At 40.9% G+C, this 17,030-nt stretch overlaps 2 protein-coding genes across 2 annotated transcripts in view; both read right to left on the bottom strand.

Annotated features, from left to right (window-relative positions):
• Nucleotides 1-103: 103 nt before the first annotated feature.
• On the bottom strand, nt 104-10,430 carry LOC308082903 (acidic mammalian chitinase-like; the record flags this gene model as incomplete). Its single annotated transcript, XM_080424986.1, has 11 exons — nt 104-152; nt 1,103-1,251; nt 1,823-1,945; nt 3,966-4,151; nt 5,857-5,980; nt 7,643-7,767; nt 7,888-8,053; nt 8,206-8,262; nt 9,389-9,590; nt 9,676-9,705; nt 10,406-10,430. The coding sequence occupies 11 exons, from the start codon at nt 10,428-10,430 to the stop codon at nt 104-106; spliced, it is 1,236 nt and encodes a 411-aa protein (XP_080281112.1).
• A 3,126-nt stretch (nt 10,431-13,556) lies between these two features.
• LOC308083042 (acidic mammalian chitinase-like) overlaps nt 13,557-17,030 on the bottom strand; it is a gene marked incomplete at its 3' end in the record, with an annotated part of 7,953 nt that continues 4,479 nt past the window's right edge. Inside the window, exons 7-11 of the mRNA XM_080425152.1 lie at nt 16,629-16,752; nt 16,312-16,497; nt 15,089-15,208; nt 14,434-14,575; nt 13,557-13,801 (exon numbers count right to left, since the gene is read on the bottom strand). Coding sequence (XP_080281278.1) covers nt 13,557-13,801; nt 14,434-14,575; nt 15,089-15,208; nt 16,312-16,497; nt 16,629-16,752 — 817 coding nt within the window. The remainder of the gene's footprint in view (nt 13,802-14,433; nt 14,576-15,088; nt 15,209-16,311; nt 16,498-16,628; nt 16,753-17,030) is intronic.

Genomic DNA, 17,030 nt, shown 5'->3' with positions numbered 1-17,030 from the left:
TGAGAAAAAGGCAAATAAGAAAAATAACTTGGACAGTCCCAGGTGCTTTGAATGCCACAGTTTTATTTCCATCAGTGACCACTAGATGGAGCTGTTACTTCCCTCATGGGCCTGGTCTTGGGACTGTTACACCCAGCTCTAAGCTTTGCAGCCTGTATGACACATAGAGGAAAAAGCTAAAAATTATGTCTCAAGAGATGTCTGTAGAAATATGAATGCATGTGGGTGGTTTTGTATTGTCACGGCTGAATTAACTCACTATAGCCTACTGTAGATATTATCAATTATCTGAATAATCAGACTTGTCTAGGACTTTTGACTCACAAATTTGGTGGTGAGCATACAGTAGTCAGAGGTCAAGAACTTAGCACATCAGACACAAGCAAAGATGTCTAGCCTGGTGCTATAGCGTAACAAATAGCCGAGCTTTGATGTTGCTTGCCCTCTGCTGCACTGTTTCCTGGCCATCATTGTCTTTTACTCCAATTTAGCAATCCTTGCTCCTTTTGAAATGTTTAATGTGGTTTTGGAGGACTAACTTAAAGACACACAAACGTAAGGGGTACAGGGAGGGAGTATGGTTATGTTACTCCATTCAATCCGGGAACGCATCTGTGTCATTTTAGATTTGAGCTACTGTAGAACCATTATTTTTATACTTCATAAATAGCAGATATCCGCGCTACAAGCTTGTAGATCTGCTATTTTTGAAAAATATTGAACATTTTGTGCAAATCTTTGAATACATATATTCTTTTGAAACTACATTTTTTAAATCACAACATCAACAACCCCAAAAAAACATTATTTTGGGGGTCCTTGACAAGAAAAAGTTTGAGCACCACTGATATAGCAACACAAGTTTTCCAGAAAAATTAAGACATTTGTTGAGCCATTTGACAGTTACAAATGTTCGCTTTAAAATATACATATTCCTGGATTGAATGGGTAGTCTGACCGTCACGGTAGCAATCCCCAAACAGTCTTGTGGTTGTGTTTTTGACACTAAACCCATTGTCCCTCTCTACCTTTCCCCATTATGAAACTGGGACGTATTGACGACGTTATTGGAACGTAAAAATTCGTTTGTGCGTGAGACTACGTGTTCCCAGACGCACCGGCTCCCAGGCCAGCCTTGAGGGTGTTGATCAGGGGGAACGGTCCCTGGCCACAGAACTGGCCGCTGAAGTCATCCATGTCCAGAGTCCAGACCAGGGCTCCACCGAAACCACTCTGCTTCAGCCAGTCAACCTGTGCGAACAGAGTGGTTTAAAACACATGACAAAAGCAGGAAATAGTAGTTGGCAACAAATCTGAACAATATGCAGCTTACTGGAGTACTTCCAAATTTCTGTACTTTTACTTCTACTCCACTACATCTCAGAGGCAAATATTGTACTTTTACTCCACTACAATTATTTGAAAACTTTAGTTACTAGTTACTTTGTAGATTTTGATTATTATTACAGAACATACATGAACCACTTCGGCCCTATATACATTTTGGCCATTCGAAAATAGCCGATCTACAAGCTCACAATGCGTCGCGATGCGACGCATTGTGAGCTTGTAGATCTGCTATTTTCAAAAGAGTTGTATACATTTGAAAACTTGCGCAGTGGGACATTCTGCATAATGAGTACTTTTACTTTTGGTACTTTAAATACATTTTGATACCAGTACTTTTGTACTTTTACTCTAGTAAATTTTGAATTCCGGACTTTTACTTGTAACAGAGTATTTCTATATTGCAGTATTGATACTTTTACTTAAGTAAAAAATAGTACTTTTCCCACCACTGTCAAATACTTTAATTGTGCACCTTGATCTGATAGCTCTCGACGTTGTCGTATCCGACCCAGGTCTGGCTGTTGAAGGCGTAAGGCACTTTCTGTGGGGCTTCCCAGGACTGAGTGGCTCCGTCCTGGTTCAGGAAGTAGCAGATCTGAAAGAATGAAGGTAGAGAATTTAGGTTCAAGTTTCAAGGTGTTTTATATCTTCCTAATATGCATGGCAACGTGGCAAGGCACTGACATTCTTGTAGTCAGAATAAATAAAGGAATAACTAGAAAAAGTGCTCCTCGGAGCACAGGTCTCCGCCAGGTCAGGTACGTTATTGTGGCCTCCTGGTGGCGCTATAATAGGCCAATGTGAAAAGGGTGCCATTTCTTCTTAGGTCGTTCACGGCAATCGGACACATTCATGCATTCATGATTTGAGGCATTTTGTTCCAACAATGTGTTTTGCTAAATTAGACCTGCTGGTGGCGCTATAACAGGCCAATGTGAAAAAGGGTGGCATTTCTTCCTTGGCCTAGTGGGAATGTGTTTGTGAAATTTCACTAAAACCGCAAGCTGTGTTCATGATTTGAGGCATTTTGTTCAAAACGGACCAATCCTGCAAATTTTGGAAGCAAACCTTAGCCAATGAGGATGGAATATGGGAAATCGGACAGAACCGTGTTGATCACATGACTATAGAGATACTGTGTACCAATTTGCATGACGTTTGGATAAAATCTGTAGGAGTAATGTAAAAAAATGGGTTTTGCACAAATCGGCCTCCAGGTGGCGCTATAACAGGCCTATGTGAAAAACTTGAGGCAGAGGTTCTGAATTGGCATCCAGGGAGTGTGTGTGCACAGTTTCGTAGTGACCGGTGCCAGAGATTAGCTGCTAACACACGGACAGGACACACAAACGGACACACACACGGACGGACGGACGGACGGACGGAGGGTAAAACATACTCTCTCGCCATGCCTTTCGGCCTGGCGGAGACAACTAGAAAGGTGTGCTCTGCAGAGTGTATATCTCTGCCAGGCTGGGTGGCCTATACCCAGGGCTGTGTAAGTTATGGATTGCAGCCATCAGGACCAGACAAAGTTGATGGGTCCTGACATCTATCATTTGAGAAAAAATACATTGATTATTTTACCTAAGTAAAAAATGTGAGTACTTTTACCACCACTGCTGACAACCATCATGACATTTTGGAATCCGCTTCAACTGCAGTTGTGCATCGCACCCTGACCATATCATATATTTATCAGAGACAGAACGACTACGTTGAGACAACTTGCACAGTGCCGAGCGACTGAATGAAGCTGGAAACTTGAACGATCTCCTCCTCTGACACGGCTGCCTGCAGTGTTGATTTCGTCGACTAAAGCTATGGCGACTACCTTTTTTCAGTGACGAAAACTAAATTAAAACTAAGCTATGATGACTAAAACTAAGACTAAATATATTGACAATTTTGTCAACAAATAAAAACTAGACTAAAATCTAGTGGAGAACAGATCCAGTAGAACTAAAAGACAAGTCATTTTATGTTTAGTTGCGCTCGGGTGTTGCGCTCTGAAAATAGCTGATCTACAAGCTCACAACGCGTCGAAGCGCGGCGCGTTGTGAGCTTGTAGATCGACTATTTTCAGCATTCAACCAAGTGTAAAATCAGCCATTACGACGCCATCAAGGCACCGCCAACATACATGTTAGTCGACTAAATCAACAGTAGATTTAGTCGACTAAAATCTTATGATATTTAGTCGACTAAAATATGACTAAAACTAATTTCAGGTGACTAAAATATGACTAAAACTAAATGGAATTTGATTTAAAAGACTATACTAAAACCGAATCAAAATTTGCTGTCAAAATCAACACTGCAGGCCTGCCTGTCTATTCATAATGTCTAATGATATGCTGTTTTTATTGGTGATAGAATGCACGTCACCTTTGCCTCTATTTCTACCTACTGGTGGCATATATACTGTACACCTCGCACACCTCTGACAAGCCCAGGCACAGAATGCGTGCATGCACATACACACACACACACGCACACACACGCACACACGCACGCACGCACACACACACACACACACACACACACACGCACACACGCACACACGCACACACGCACACACAGCCACACAGCCACGCACACACACACTTAAATACCTCATAGTAGGCCCAGGATCCAGGCTGATGGGTGAATTGACCGGCGGGTCCAGGTCCACTGGCTGGAGCACCAACAGCGGTGTTGGAAGAAGAAGCCAGACGCCAGGTTTTGCCGTAGGTTGAGAATCCAACCAGCAGCTTCTCAGCCGGGGCGCCACTGCTCTTCCAGTAGTTCATAGCGTAATCCTATGGACAAAGGGAAACATACAGCACAGCCTTTCATCCATACAGTATCACAATGTCAGTGGAAAGTAACTAAGTATATTTACTCAAGTACAATTTTGAGGTACTTTTACTTAACTGGAGTATTTCTAATTTTCAATACTTTTACTACTACTCCACTGCATCTCAGAGGCAAATATTGTACTTTTACTCCACAAAACTTTAGTTACTAGTTACTTTGTAGATTTGAATTATTATTACAAAACATACATTAACTAGCCTGGTAAACCCTCCCTCCGGAAATCTCATTTCTATTTGATTCCAGGAGTGAGTCTGGCCTGATCCGCCTTTCTGCAATATTGGCTGTGGGCTGGAGTTGGGCGGGAGTAATACCATTGACTGACAACCCCTTCAGCCAATGATAATTTTTCCCCTTCAGCCAATCAGCAGTTCACCAGACTAATGTGACGCAACGGGACTTTTGAAACTGCCATGCCCAAAATGGGTTGCCTTATTCGGATACATGGGTCTCACTGCCCGCCCCTACCGGTTCTCTAAATTGTTATTTTTAAATAGGCTTTGTCATGATTAATTGACCACATATATGAAGTTAAACAACTAAATTATATCCAAACGATATCTTATAAGTAAATTCCGTGCCTCAAAATAGAAGTTAGAGAGCTTTTTGAAGTAAAAAAATAGCGGAGAATATAGCTGACAAGAAAAAGATGGCTGCCGTTCGTGTTTTGGGCTCACTCGAACTCGCCACCTGATTGGCCAACGTAAGCTGTCAATCACAGAACAATGAGCGACGACGCTGATAGGCTCGTCCGTTTGGCGTACACAGCCAATATTGCAGAAAGGCGGATCAGGCCAGACTCACTCCTGGAATCAAATAGAAATGAGATTTCCGGAGGGAGGGTTTACCAGGCTATACATTAACCACTTCAGTCCTATTTACACTTTGGCTGTATGAAAATAGCAGATCTACAAGCTCACTTGTAAATCAATCAGCTATTTTCAAAAGATCTTTATACATATTATAGGCCTACGTATGATACCTTGTGAAATGGGGCAGTCTGCATAATGAGAACTTTTAGTTTTGGTACTTTAAGTGCATTTTGAATACCAGGACTTTTACTTGTGTTTCTACATTGCAGTATTGATACTAACAAAAATGGAACCTCCTCACCAGTGGTGGAAAGTAACTAAGTACATGTACTCAAGTACTGTACTTCATTTGAGGATGTGTTACTTTTCTGGAGTAGGCTATTTCCATTTTTCTATACTTTTACTTCTACTCCACTACACCTCAGAGGCAAATATTATACTTTTACTGCACTACAATTATTTGCAAACTTTAGTTACTAGTTACTTTTACAAACGTACATTACCCATTTCAGCCCTATATACATTTCGGCCATTTGAAAATAGCCGATCTACAAGCTCACAATGCGTCGCGATGCCACGCATTGTGAGCTTGTAGATCTGCTATTTTAAAAAGATTTGTATACATTTGAAAACTTGTGAAACGGGACATTCTGCATAATGAGTACTTTTACTTTTGTACTTTAAGTACATTTCGATGCCAATACTTTTGCATTTTTACTCACGTAAATTTTGATTACCGGACTTTGACTTGTGACAGAGTATTTTCTGCATTGCAGTATTGATACTTTTACTTAAGTAAAACATTTGAGTACTTTTTCCATCACTGCTCCTCACTCACCACATTGTAGTAGACATGGCTGCCTTGGTCAGCTGGGCTCTGGTACAGGGGGCTGTTCTCTCCAGTAGTATGCTCCCAGGAGCCGTGGAAGTCGTAGGTCATCACATGGAAGTAGTCCAGGATACTGGAGTGAAACGACATATAGGCCTACATCAGGAGTCAGGGATTCTTGCATTCTGCGTCGCTCAGTGACAAAGTTACAGGATTGGTCCGTTTTGGGGACAGAGTTACAGGATTGGTCCGTTTTGGGACAGAGTTACAGGATTGGTCCGTTTTGGGGACAGAGTTACAGGATTGGTCAGTCAATAACATGCGCACTAGTCTCTCCAGGCTATGGGATACAAATCAGCAGGTGATGGGAAGATGATGAAAATGAAGATGATGAAAGAGAGAGAGTTCCAAGTTATCATTTTGTGGGACATAATATGCTATATAGTTGTTAAACAGTTACATAGTGCTGCTTTAAATATTAATGGGATGACTAAAGACAATTGCATACATTTCATATCATCCAGGAATTATAGACATCGGTTACTATCCCTCTCTAACCAATTGCCCACAAATCCTAATATTATGCCCAGCCAAATACTGGGTTTGTGTGCGTGTGTGCGTGTGTGTGTGTGTGTGTGTGTGTGTGTGTGTGTGTGTGTGTGTGTGTGTGTGTGTGTGTGTGTGTGTGTGTGTGTGTGTGTGTGTGTGTGTGTGTGTGTGTGTGTGTGTGTGTGTGTCAGTGTTGATTTCGTCGACTAGAACTCTACTATGATGAAAAAAAAATTGTCTACCCTTTTTCACTGACGAAAACTAAATAAAAGCTAAATAAAAACTAAGCTACGATGACTAAAACTACGACTATATATAGACTAAAGTGAGGGACTAGTTGAGAAGAGATCCAGTAGAACTAAAAGACAAGTCATTTTATGTTTGGTTGCGCTCGCGTGTTGCGCCCTGAAAATAGCAGATCTACAAGCTCACAACGCGTCGCACTGCGACGCGTTGTGAGCTTGTAGATCGTCTATTTTCAGCATGCAACCAAGTGTAAAATCAGCCATTACGACGTCATCAAGGCAGCGCCAAAATATATTTTAATCGACTAAATCAACTGTAGATTAAGTCGACTATAATCTTATGATATTTAGTCGAACTAAAACACTTCAGATGACTAAAATATGACTAAAACTAAATGGAATTTTATTCAAAAGACTAAAACAAAAGAAAAATTTGCTGTCAAAATCAACACTGGTGTGTGTGTGTGTGTGTGTGTGTGTGTGTGTGTGTGTGTGTGTGTGTGTGTGTGTGTGTGTGCGCGCGCGCGTTAGGGGTGGGACGATATGGGTACCTCACGATACGATATATATCACGATATTAGGCCCACGATAACAATATATATCACGATATTCGACGATATTCGATATATTGCGATATCACGATATTCAATATATATTGCAAGAAATTTCACCAACGATATATCACGATATCTGAAAATATCGATATATTGCGATATCACGATATATTGCATGAAATTTCACCAACGATATATCACGATAGTCCTTGTATTCAATTCATAAACACATAAAATAGCACCAAACAGTTAAAAATCATCATTACACAAATACAGAGTAGGAAAAACAACGTATTTTTTTTTTATATTGATATTTTTCGGCAGTATATCGATTAGTTATCGCGGGAGAAAGTATCGCGATATATCGCAATATCGATATATCGTCCCACCCCTAGCGCGCGTGCACGTGCGCGTGTGTGTGTGTGTGTGTGAGTTATCTGTACTGACGCTCCGAGCTGGGGAACCTGGTATCCAGAGTCGATGGTTCCCTTTGCAGCAGTGACAGCAGCGGTGAGCATCAGACGAGGGCGGTTGGTCTGCTTACCTTCAGCCTCGAAGGCAGCCATCAGTTCCTGCAGAGACACAGGTGATGATGGAGAGAGATGTGAGGGTGTCAGTATTATCCTCAAGGATGACTTCTTAATCATTATGTGACTCCTTTTATTTAAGAATGACCTTAAATCATGGCTGACCTGACACAGGACGGTGAAGCGCTCCTTGTCCTCGGGCGGGGAGCCCCGAGAGCCTGGGAACTCCCAGTCAATGTCCAGACCGTCGAACCCGTACTGACGCAGGAACTTGATCGAACTTTGGATGAAGGTCTGACGGCTAGCAGGACTGGACACCATTTGTGTGAACCTGGAGAGAGAGAGAGAGAGAGAGAGAGAGAGAGAGAGAGAGAGAGAGAGAGAGAGAGAGAGAGAGAGAGAGAGAGAGAGAGAGAGGGTCAAAAGGGTCATATAAGTGCTTTTACTGTATCTGAGAACCCTTTTGCCGGAGTTAATACTCACTGCGAAGTTCCGAAGCTCCATCCACCAATGGCCAGCAGGGTCTTCAGATTGCTGTTCCTGAAAAACAAAATTGTTTTTATTAACTTTGAGTTCTCACACCTTTGCATTGTGCCAGCCTGTATGTACAGTAGGAGATATGCATTGGTGCGTGTTAATTAATGTGTGATGTTAATTAATGTGTGATGTTAATTAATGTGTGATGTTAATTAATGTGTGATGCCAGATCACAACCACCATCATACTGATGTAATAAAAGCATGTAGCTTAACCCATTACATTCGGGAACACAATTTCGTTTTAGATTTAGATTTCTTTGGCCATTTAAAAATAGCAGACTTACAATGAGCTTGTAGATCTGCTATTTTTGAAAAAAACGTGAATATTTGTGCAAATCGTTGAATATATAAATATTTTTAAAGCGAACATTTGTAACCCAAATCTTTGCTTCTGGGGGGGGGGGGGGGGGTCCATGTTTGCTTTAAAGATAAAACATTTAGATTTTTCAAAAAAATAGCAGATATACAAGCTCATAGTGCGGCACTCGGTGCCGCGCTATGAGCTTGTATATCTGCTATTTTTGAATAGCCAAAAATATAATATAATAAATCTAAAATGACACAGATGCGTTCCCGGATTTAACGGGTTAACCCACAACCGCAGCCGGAGGCTTGCAAACTCATTCTCCATTACAAGAAAGAACAAAGCACACAGCAACACGTCGGAAGTTAAACGTGGCCATAGATTTTGTGAGCATGCTGTGCACAATAAAATATGATGTTTTACACTTTCAGAATTTGTCTGCTGGAGTTTGCATGTTCTCCCTGTGTCTCCTAGGGTAGATACCCTCACAAAAACCTGTAGTAATCCTGGTCACTATACCGCCTCCCCCTTGATAGCCGGGGCGCCTGATGGAGGGGGAAAGGAACTGGTTGGAATAACGTGTTCCTTCCACGCGCTACGTCCTACCGGGGAACCTCCCCCCTGTCAGGTGACAAGAAGGCTAGTTCATGGCTCTCATGCATTGAAGGAGGCATGAGCTTGGCTCTGGGCGCTCCCTAGGCTGGCAGGGGGAGTGTAGCGCCCAGGATTACTTAGACAATTGGCACTGGGTGAAAAAGGGTTGCAAAATCGTGGGATCAAAAAAATATATATATATATATTAAAAAAAAGTGTGTCTGCTCACTGGTTCTTGAGAGCCTGGAACTCTCCATAGAGCTTCGCATCGTCCCACTCAATGGTCTTGAGCGCATTATGGTCCATTCCAGCGAAGGCGTAGACGAGGTGGTCACAGAGACACGGGTCGATGTTGGTGGGCATGAACTTCCCGGCACCGTGACGGTACTGTGCCCAGTTGGTGAAATAACAGGAGAGGACGTAGGAGGATCCTAAAAAGGTACGACAGACACGGTTAGGTCTCGTTGTTGTTGATGATGTTGTTATTTTAAATGTTGCTGTAAGAGTGCGTCTTACCTAGCTGCACATGCAGCAGGAGAGCCAGTCCTGCGAACGGAGAGAGAGAGAGTGGGGGGGATCATATGAATCATGTTAAACAATTAATTTAAACAAAATAATAGATTCTGTAAGTTAATCTTAAGTTACAAAGTTTGCAGTTAACCCATTAAGTCCGGGAACGCATCTGTGTCATTTTAAGATTTATTTGGCTATTCAAAAATAGCAGATATACAAGCTCATAGCGCGGCACCGAGTGCCACGCTATGAGCTTGAAGATCTGCTATTTTCAAAAATATTTTTTTGTTGCAAATCAATCTTTGCTTCTTGGGGATTCTACAAATGTCTTCTAAATCCTAATAGTTAAAAAAAATACTTATGTTGCTATAATATCAGTGGTTCTCAAACTTTTTCATGTCAAGGACCCCCAAAATGAGATGTATTTGGCTGTGGACCCCCATGTCAAAATATGTTGTTCCAGGGACCCCCCAGAAGCACAGATTTGAGTTAAAAATGTTCGCTTAAAAAAAAACGCATTCAAAGATTTGCACACATTTTCCATGATTTTTCAAAAAAGTAGCAGATCTACAAGCTTATAGTGCGGCACACTATGAGCTTGTATATCTGCTATTTTTTCAATTGCCAAAGAAATCTTAAAAAGGACACTGATGCGTTCCCGGTCTTAATGGGTTAAATTCCTTTGCAAATAACAAAGGGAGAATTAGTTCTCAGCAACAATTTCTCATCTTACCAATGCAGATGAGAAGCTTGCCCATGTTGCCTCAGTATAACTAACCCAAGGCCAGAAGCCTCTTATATATACCTTCCATTCCTCTCCAAATCAGTAAACCATGTTTGATCTGGCTTCATTATTTCTGATAAAGCAGCAATCACCGCAATCATTTGTTTGGTCAGGACTTGCCCTTTCTAGTGTCAACTGTAATTGTGCTGATAACTTTCCAATGTCATTCAATAATGATGGGTGATGACGGCACTTTGAAACCAATTAAACAAAGGTTATCATCTAGCACATAACCACATCGCTTCCATGCCAAAGATTACATTTATGAAACATTTTATTTAGTGTGAGGTTAAAAAAAGTACTCGTTATGCAGAATGTCCCATTTCAAATGTATGATATGTATAAAAATCTTGAGAAAACAGCAGATCTACAAGCTTGTAGATCTGCTATTTTCAAATGGCCGAAATGTATACAGGGCTGGTTAATGTATGATTTGAAATTATAATCACAATCTACAAAGTAACTAGTAACTAAAGTTTTCAAATAATTGTAGCGGAGTAAAAGTATAATATTTGCCTCTGAGATGTAGTGGATTAGATGTATAAGTACTGACAATTAGAAATACTCCAGTAAAGTAGAAAAATACCTCAAAATTGTACTTAAGTACAGTACTTGAGTAAATTTACTTAGTTACTTTACACAACTATTAAAGGATAATACCTATACTGGACTTAAATGTTTAGGCTACATGTTATTGTCTAATCGAAGCTTTGGCCATGTATCATAAAAACACAGACCATATTTCTGCTTTCATTTATAATGAAGTGAATAGGGGTCGGATTTGGCCGAAACCTTGCCCAAAATGTGTTGTCTGACGTCACAGACTGGCCACATCATGTCCAAGATGAGATCCACATGGGACACACAATGTTATTAGAACCTGTCTTACATTTTGTGTTACTTTACTCTCCAATGTTAAAATGTTACTGAACTTACAATATTTTAATAATTTATTAAATATTGCAATATTGCAAGCCAATCCTTTGTACACTGACTATTTCGGCTAGATTTTTCTGATCAATCCGTACATTAAAACATGCATTCAAATGCAAGAATAACGTAATTATTACAGAAAATAGTGAAAGTTATTGTGTTGGATTACAGTAACAGGGTATCTCAATTAAGTTTCAAGTCTCTGCAAGTCATAAATACTTTACCGTAAAAGAAGGGTGAAATTCATTTGCCAGGGCTCCTCAGACTTGCAGTTCAAAAATAAAAAACAGAATACAACTATATATAAAAACATCAGCACATAATAAAAAGCTAAAGCGTTCACATTTTTTTATTTAATTAAAATAATTTAATTTAATTTAAAAAGAAAAAGCTTATCTTCATATTATTCACTAAAACATCACCTTTGTGTAAGACAGAACGTTATTCATTCAAAAGTCTTATCGCTTGGTAAAAGAAAGTTCTTTGTGTTCTTTTTGTCTTGCCAACAAGGCTTTCTCAAAGATCAAACAAACCACTGTATGCTTTGGATGTCAGGTGTAGGTCAGTTACAACAATAAGCTAAGATATAAGTGCAGATTTAAAATGTTGATGTCATTCAATAATTGATGAATCAAAATAGAATCAGAGCTCTTCATCTTGTCTTATCTGTAAACATATATCCTATAACCTTCTCAATGAATTGAATACACAGGACCACAATGGAAACAAGCCCTTAGGGCTTTTTGTGTTGTCCTTTTAGCACAATTGTATAATCGTACCACTGCACTATTTGCAAACTGTTATTAATAAAGTATTCAATCAATCAATCAATCAATCAATCAATCAATCAATCAATCAATCAATCAATCAATCAGTCAATCAGCCCCTTTATAGCTTCAATTGCTTTAGTTTAGAGAGCCAAATGGCATAAGAAACAGGAATGATACGTAGCCTGCGAGGTTACAGTAGTTCAGGCAGTATATACTCGAGAGGTTACATGCATGCTCATTACTATGTGGGTGTATACAGTGTCATGCAAGACCCATACGTCATACACTGACGTGGCAATCAGCTGACCAATTGTGCGGGTTATTTAAGCTCACCTAAATCTGCGTTCCTTCCACTGTATTGTGTCCCTGGTTGTTGTTATGCGGCTGTTCGCTCCCCCCGCCACCCCAGCACCACCAGTGGGCTCTGCTATTGGTTCTGTTCCCCATGGGGAGTTGTTATTGTATATCTAGCAGCTAGGCCCACTACATATTGTATAAACTTGTGTTGCAGATTACACCTTTGCGTGCACTGTAACGTCTCCCGCCTTGACAGCTGTCCATTAGGCTACTCCATGATGTGTACAGGAGATAATCTCCATTTTTACTTTTTATTATTTTCTTTAATAAATCAGTGCTATTGAACACCCTTTACGTCTGTGTATGGGGTTTACAAATATTGAACCAATGAAAAGTATTAAAAAGTGCTTCTGACTAAAAACCTCCTAACTCCATTGGATCCTCAAACTGTCGGTCAAACCTTCTAGCTCCAACTCAGGTTTTTTTAATCAATGATGGACAAAACATCTCCACATTAACTGGTCAAAAACCTCCTAACTCCACTTGAGCTGGATTTGGGTTAAGTGATACATATTTGGGTAAAGTGATGATAATCTAGGACACATTCAAGTATCTGAGTATTTATAAAGTCACAATACCAAATTTGATGAGGCAGTATTGCGTTGTTTTAAAAACATGTGTATATAGTTTTTCATTTCCTGAAAAGTTAATATTTTGGACATACTTGGTTTCTGCCCGACAGCAGAGATAAATACGATGATGATGATGATGATGATGATGTTGATAATGATTCCTCTGTGATACTCAGTTTTCTACTGCAATAAACATATTCTTTGCACTCTCTGGATATTTTTTAGATTTGATTAACATTCAAGTGGAGACATGACAACTGGATGAGAGAGAAAGGCACATTATAAAAAAAAATCTTAGACAGTCCCAGCTGCTTTGAATGTCATCATTTATTTTATTTCCATCAGTGATCACTAGACACTAGAAAGGTTATGGAGCATGCATGGTCTTGGATTAACAGGCTTATTTACACCCAGCTCCAATAACACCTAAAGAACGTCTCGACAAAGTGGAATCACAACAACCACATTCTAAGCCCAGTTGCAGCAGCTGCAGCTCTTGTCGAACACGAGGCTAGCAGCGCAGCTCTCCTGGTAGGTACGGCCCTGGGCGCAGTTGTAGTAGTGGTTCTTGTTGGTGGGGTCTGGGTAGAGTCCGTCGGTATGGCCAGCGCACCATCCAGTTCCTCCGGTGCTGCTTCCGCCGCCACCGCTGCTTCCGCCGCCGCCGCTAGGCTGGGGCTTTGGGGGCACGGGAGCTGGGGGAGATTTGCAGCCTGCACGAGAGAGACAGAGGAAAAAGATAGATAATGTGTCAAGAGATGGAACTCTGATGTGAGTCTTTGTGGTTTTGTCAGAGTCAGTGGTTCTCAACCTGTGGGTCGGGACTCCCAGGAGGGTCCCTACATGATTTGGGGGGTCCCCAGATGACAGTTAAGTGACAATAAAATTGTTAATACCCCCAACCCTCCCCAAAAAGACCATTACTGCATCAAAAGTAATAAATAAATACTGGTCAAATATTGGCTAAATTGTCAAATAATATACGAAAGAGGCAACAATTGTGGAAATAGCTGATCTACAAGCTCACAACGCGAGGCATTGTGAGCTTGTAGATCTGCTATTTTCACGATATTCTTCTGTGGAACCGAGTCAAAATATAACGTCTCAACTCCTATAAGTACTTATCAGGGTGGGGGGTGAAATGTTATTATTTTGGCGGGTCCCCAGTTCAAATATGATTATTTTGGGGGGTCCCAAGTCCAAATATGATTATTTTGGGGGGTCCCCAGTTCAAATATGATTATTTTGGGGGGTCCCCAGTTCAAATTATTTGGGGGTCATGGCCTGAAAAGGTTGAGAACCACTGTTGTAAGTGTGCGAGTGCAATGGGAGAGTGCATGTTTACCGGCAACGCCGGTTCCCAGGCCAGTCTTGATGGTGTTGATCAGGGGGTACGGTCCCTGGCCACAGAAGGTGCCGCTGAAGTCATCCAGATCCAGACTCCAGACCATGGCTCCACCGAAACCACTCTTCTTCAGCCAGTCAATCTGTAGACGGACCGAGAGTGGTTTAACCCATTAAGACCTGGAACTGTGTAATTTTTTGATTTGAGCTAAAAAGCATTATTTTACACTTTGGGCTATTCAAAAATAGCAGATATACAAGCTCGTAGCGCGGCACCGAGTGCCGCACTACGAGCTTGTAGATCTGCTATTTTTGAAAATTCGTGAAAATGTGTGCAAATCTTTGAATACATATATTTTTAAAGCGAACATTTTCAACTCAAATCGTTGCTTCTGGGGGTCCCTGGAACAACATATTTTGATGGGGGTCCGCAGCCAAATACATATAATTTTGGGGGTCCTTGACATGAAAAAGATTGAACACCACTGATATAGAAACATACGTTTTTCAGAAAACTGTTGAGATTTAGGAGACATGTAGAATCGGCTTCAGGTCTCAATGGGTTAAAAAAAAAAAAAAAATACCACAGGAGATACAGTAGGAGACCGTAGGCTACAAATCTGAAGCAACAATGTTGTTGACTACTAATTTTGCACCTTGACGTTGAAGCTCTTGATGTTGTCGTATCCGACCCAGGTCTGGGTGTTGTAGGCATAAGGCACCATCTGTGGGGCGTCCCAGGCCTGAGTGGCTCCTTGCTTCAGGAAGGTGCAGATCTGAATGAAGGTAGAAATGTATATAGGTTCAAGGTGCTTTATCTTCACATGAATGTACAATAAGAGGCAGTGGTGGAAAAAGTACTCAAATTCTTTACTTAAGTAAAAGTACCAATACTGCAATATAAAAATACTCTGTTACAAGTAAAAGTCCAGAATAAAAAATGTACTTGATTAAAAGTACAAAAGTATTGGCATCAAAATGTACTTAAAGTACCAAAAGTAAAAGTACTAAATATTTGAAAATAGCCGATCTACAAGCTCACAACGCGTCGCGATGCGACGCGTTGTGAGCTTGTAGATCTGCTATTTTCAAATAGCCTAGGTATAAAATAGGGTTAAAGTGGTTAATGTATGTTTCATTATATCATAGTTTGTATCTGAAAAGTAACTAGTAACTAAAGTTTTCAAATAATTGTAGTGGAGTAAAAGTACAATATTTGCCTCTGAGATGTAGTGGAGTAGAAGTAAAAAATATTGGAAATTGGAAATACTCAAGTAAAGTACAAATACCTCAAAATTGTACTTAAGTACAGTACTTAAGTAAATGTACTTAGTTACTTTCCACCACTGCGCCACGCCTGATGCCGCTGAATGCCGGAGAATGCACTCGCTGTCCCTCGAAGTACTCTGAGCATCCTCAACATTGTGGATTTTTTTTTTTTTAAATAAGGTCAAATTGCAGGAAGCAATAGCAAAAGTATGATACAAAATAGCTAACAATTGCAAGCAGTGCTTGGAGGCAGCGTTGCCAGATTCTGTGACAGAAACAAGCAACCAGGCCTAGGAAAACAACGACTATAGGCCACATGAGCACTTTAAACATACAGTATACATCGGCTACTTTCAAATTAAAATCTTGGAGGGAAATTATAATAAGCAGACCTGGCAACGCTACTTGGAGGTGGTCTCCCTATTCTTCTACTGAGAAGTTTAGATCCTGTGCTTCAGTAGGACTACTACTGCTTGACAAGAGGTATAGCGTGAAGATTGTTGCGCGCACGCACACGCACACACACACACACACACACACACACACACCACACACACACACACACACACACACACACACACACACACACACACACACACACACAAAATACCTCATAGTAGGCCCAGAATCCAGCCTGACGGGTGAAGGGACCGGCAGGGCCGGCTCCACTGTTTGGAGCGCCGACAGCGGTGTTGGAAGAAGAAGCCAGACGGAAAGTGTGGCCGTAGGTGGGGAATCCAACCAGCAGCTTCTCAACTGGGGCGCCGTTGCTCTTCCAGTAGTTCATAGCATAATCCTATATATGGACACAAGGTTATAACATAACTGGTATCGACAGCTATTCTTTACAGTACAGGACCTTCATCCATTATACTGTAGCAAACACAGCGTACACACATGTATAGAGATGGATCTCCTTATGCTCACCATGTTGAAGTAGATCAAGCTACCCTGGTCAGATGGTCCTCTGTACAGGGGGCTGTTCTCTCCGACGATGTGCTCCCAGGAGCCGTGGAAGTCGTAGGTCATCACGTGGAAGTAGTCCAGGATACTGGTGGAGGTGAAAAAAGGACATTGGGGAGTCAGTGTTGGCCCCACGCAGTGTGTATATGTGACCCTTTTTGACTGGAGGACAGTCATTTCGCTGGTGCCCATACTTCAGGAAAGCAGAAAAACGTAATTCTTTTTATCCAAAATGAGTTTATAGCCCAGTTAGACTCTTCACATACTAGAGTATGTCTGACAGAAATTTCTGTCGACATGTAAATATGAAATAAATGCATAAACATGTAGTGAAGTATAAGGTTAGTGCTAGCATTTGTTAGCATT

Source organism: Gymnoscopelus braueri (genome assembly GCF_963280865.1).
Source record: "Gymnoscopelus braueri genome assembly, chromosome: 3".
NCBI lineage: Eukaryota > Metazoa > Chordata > Actinopteri > Myctophiformes > Myctophidae > Gymnoscopelus > Gymnoscopelus braueri.
The sequence above is the reverse complement of the archived record's forward strand: the minus strand, read 5'-3'. Positions and strand labels throughout refer to the sequence as shown.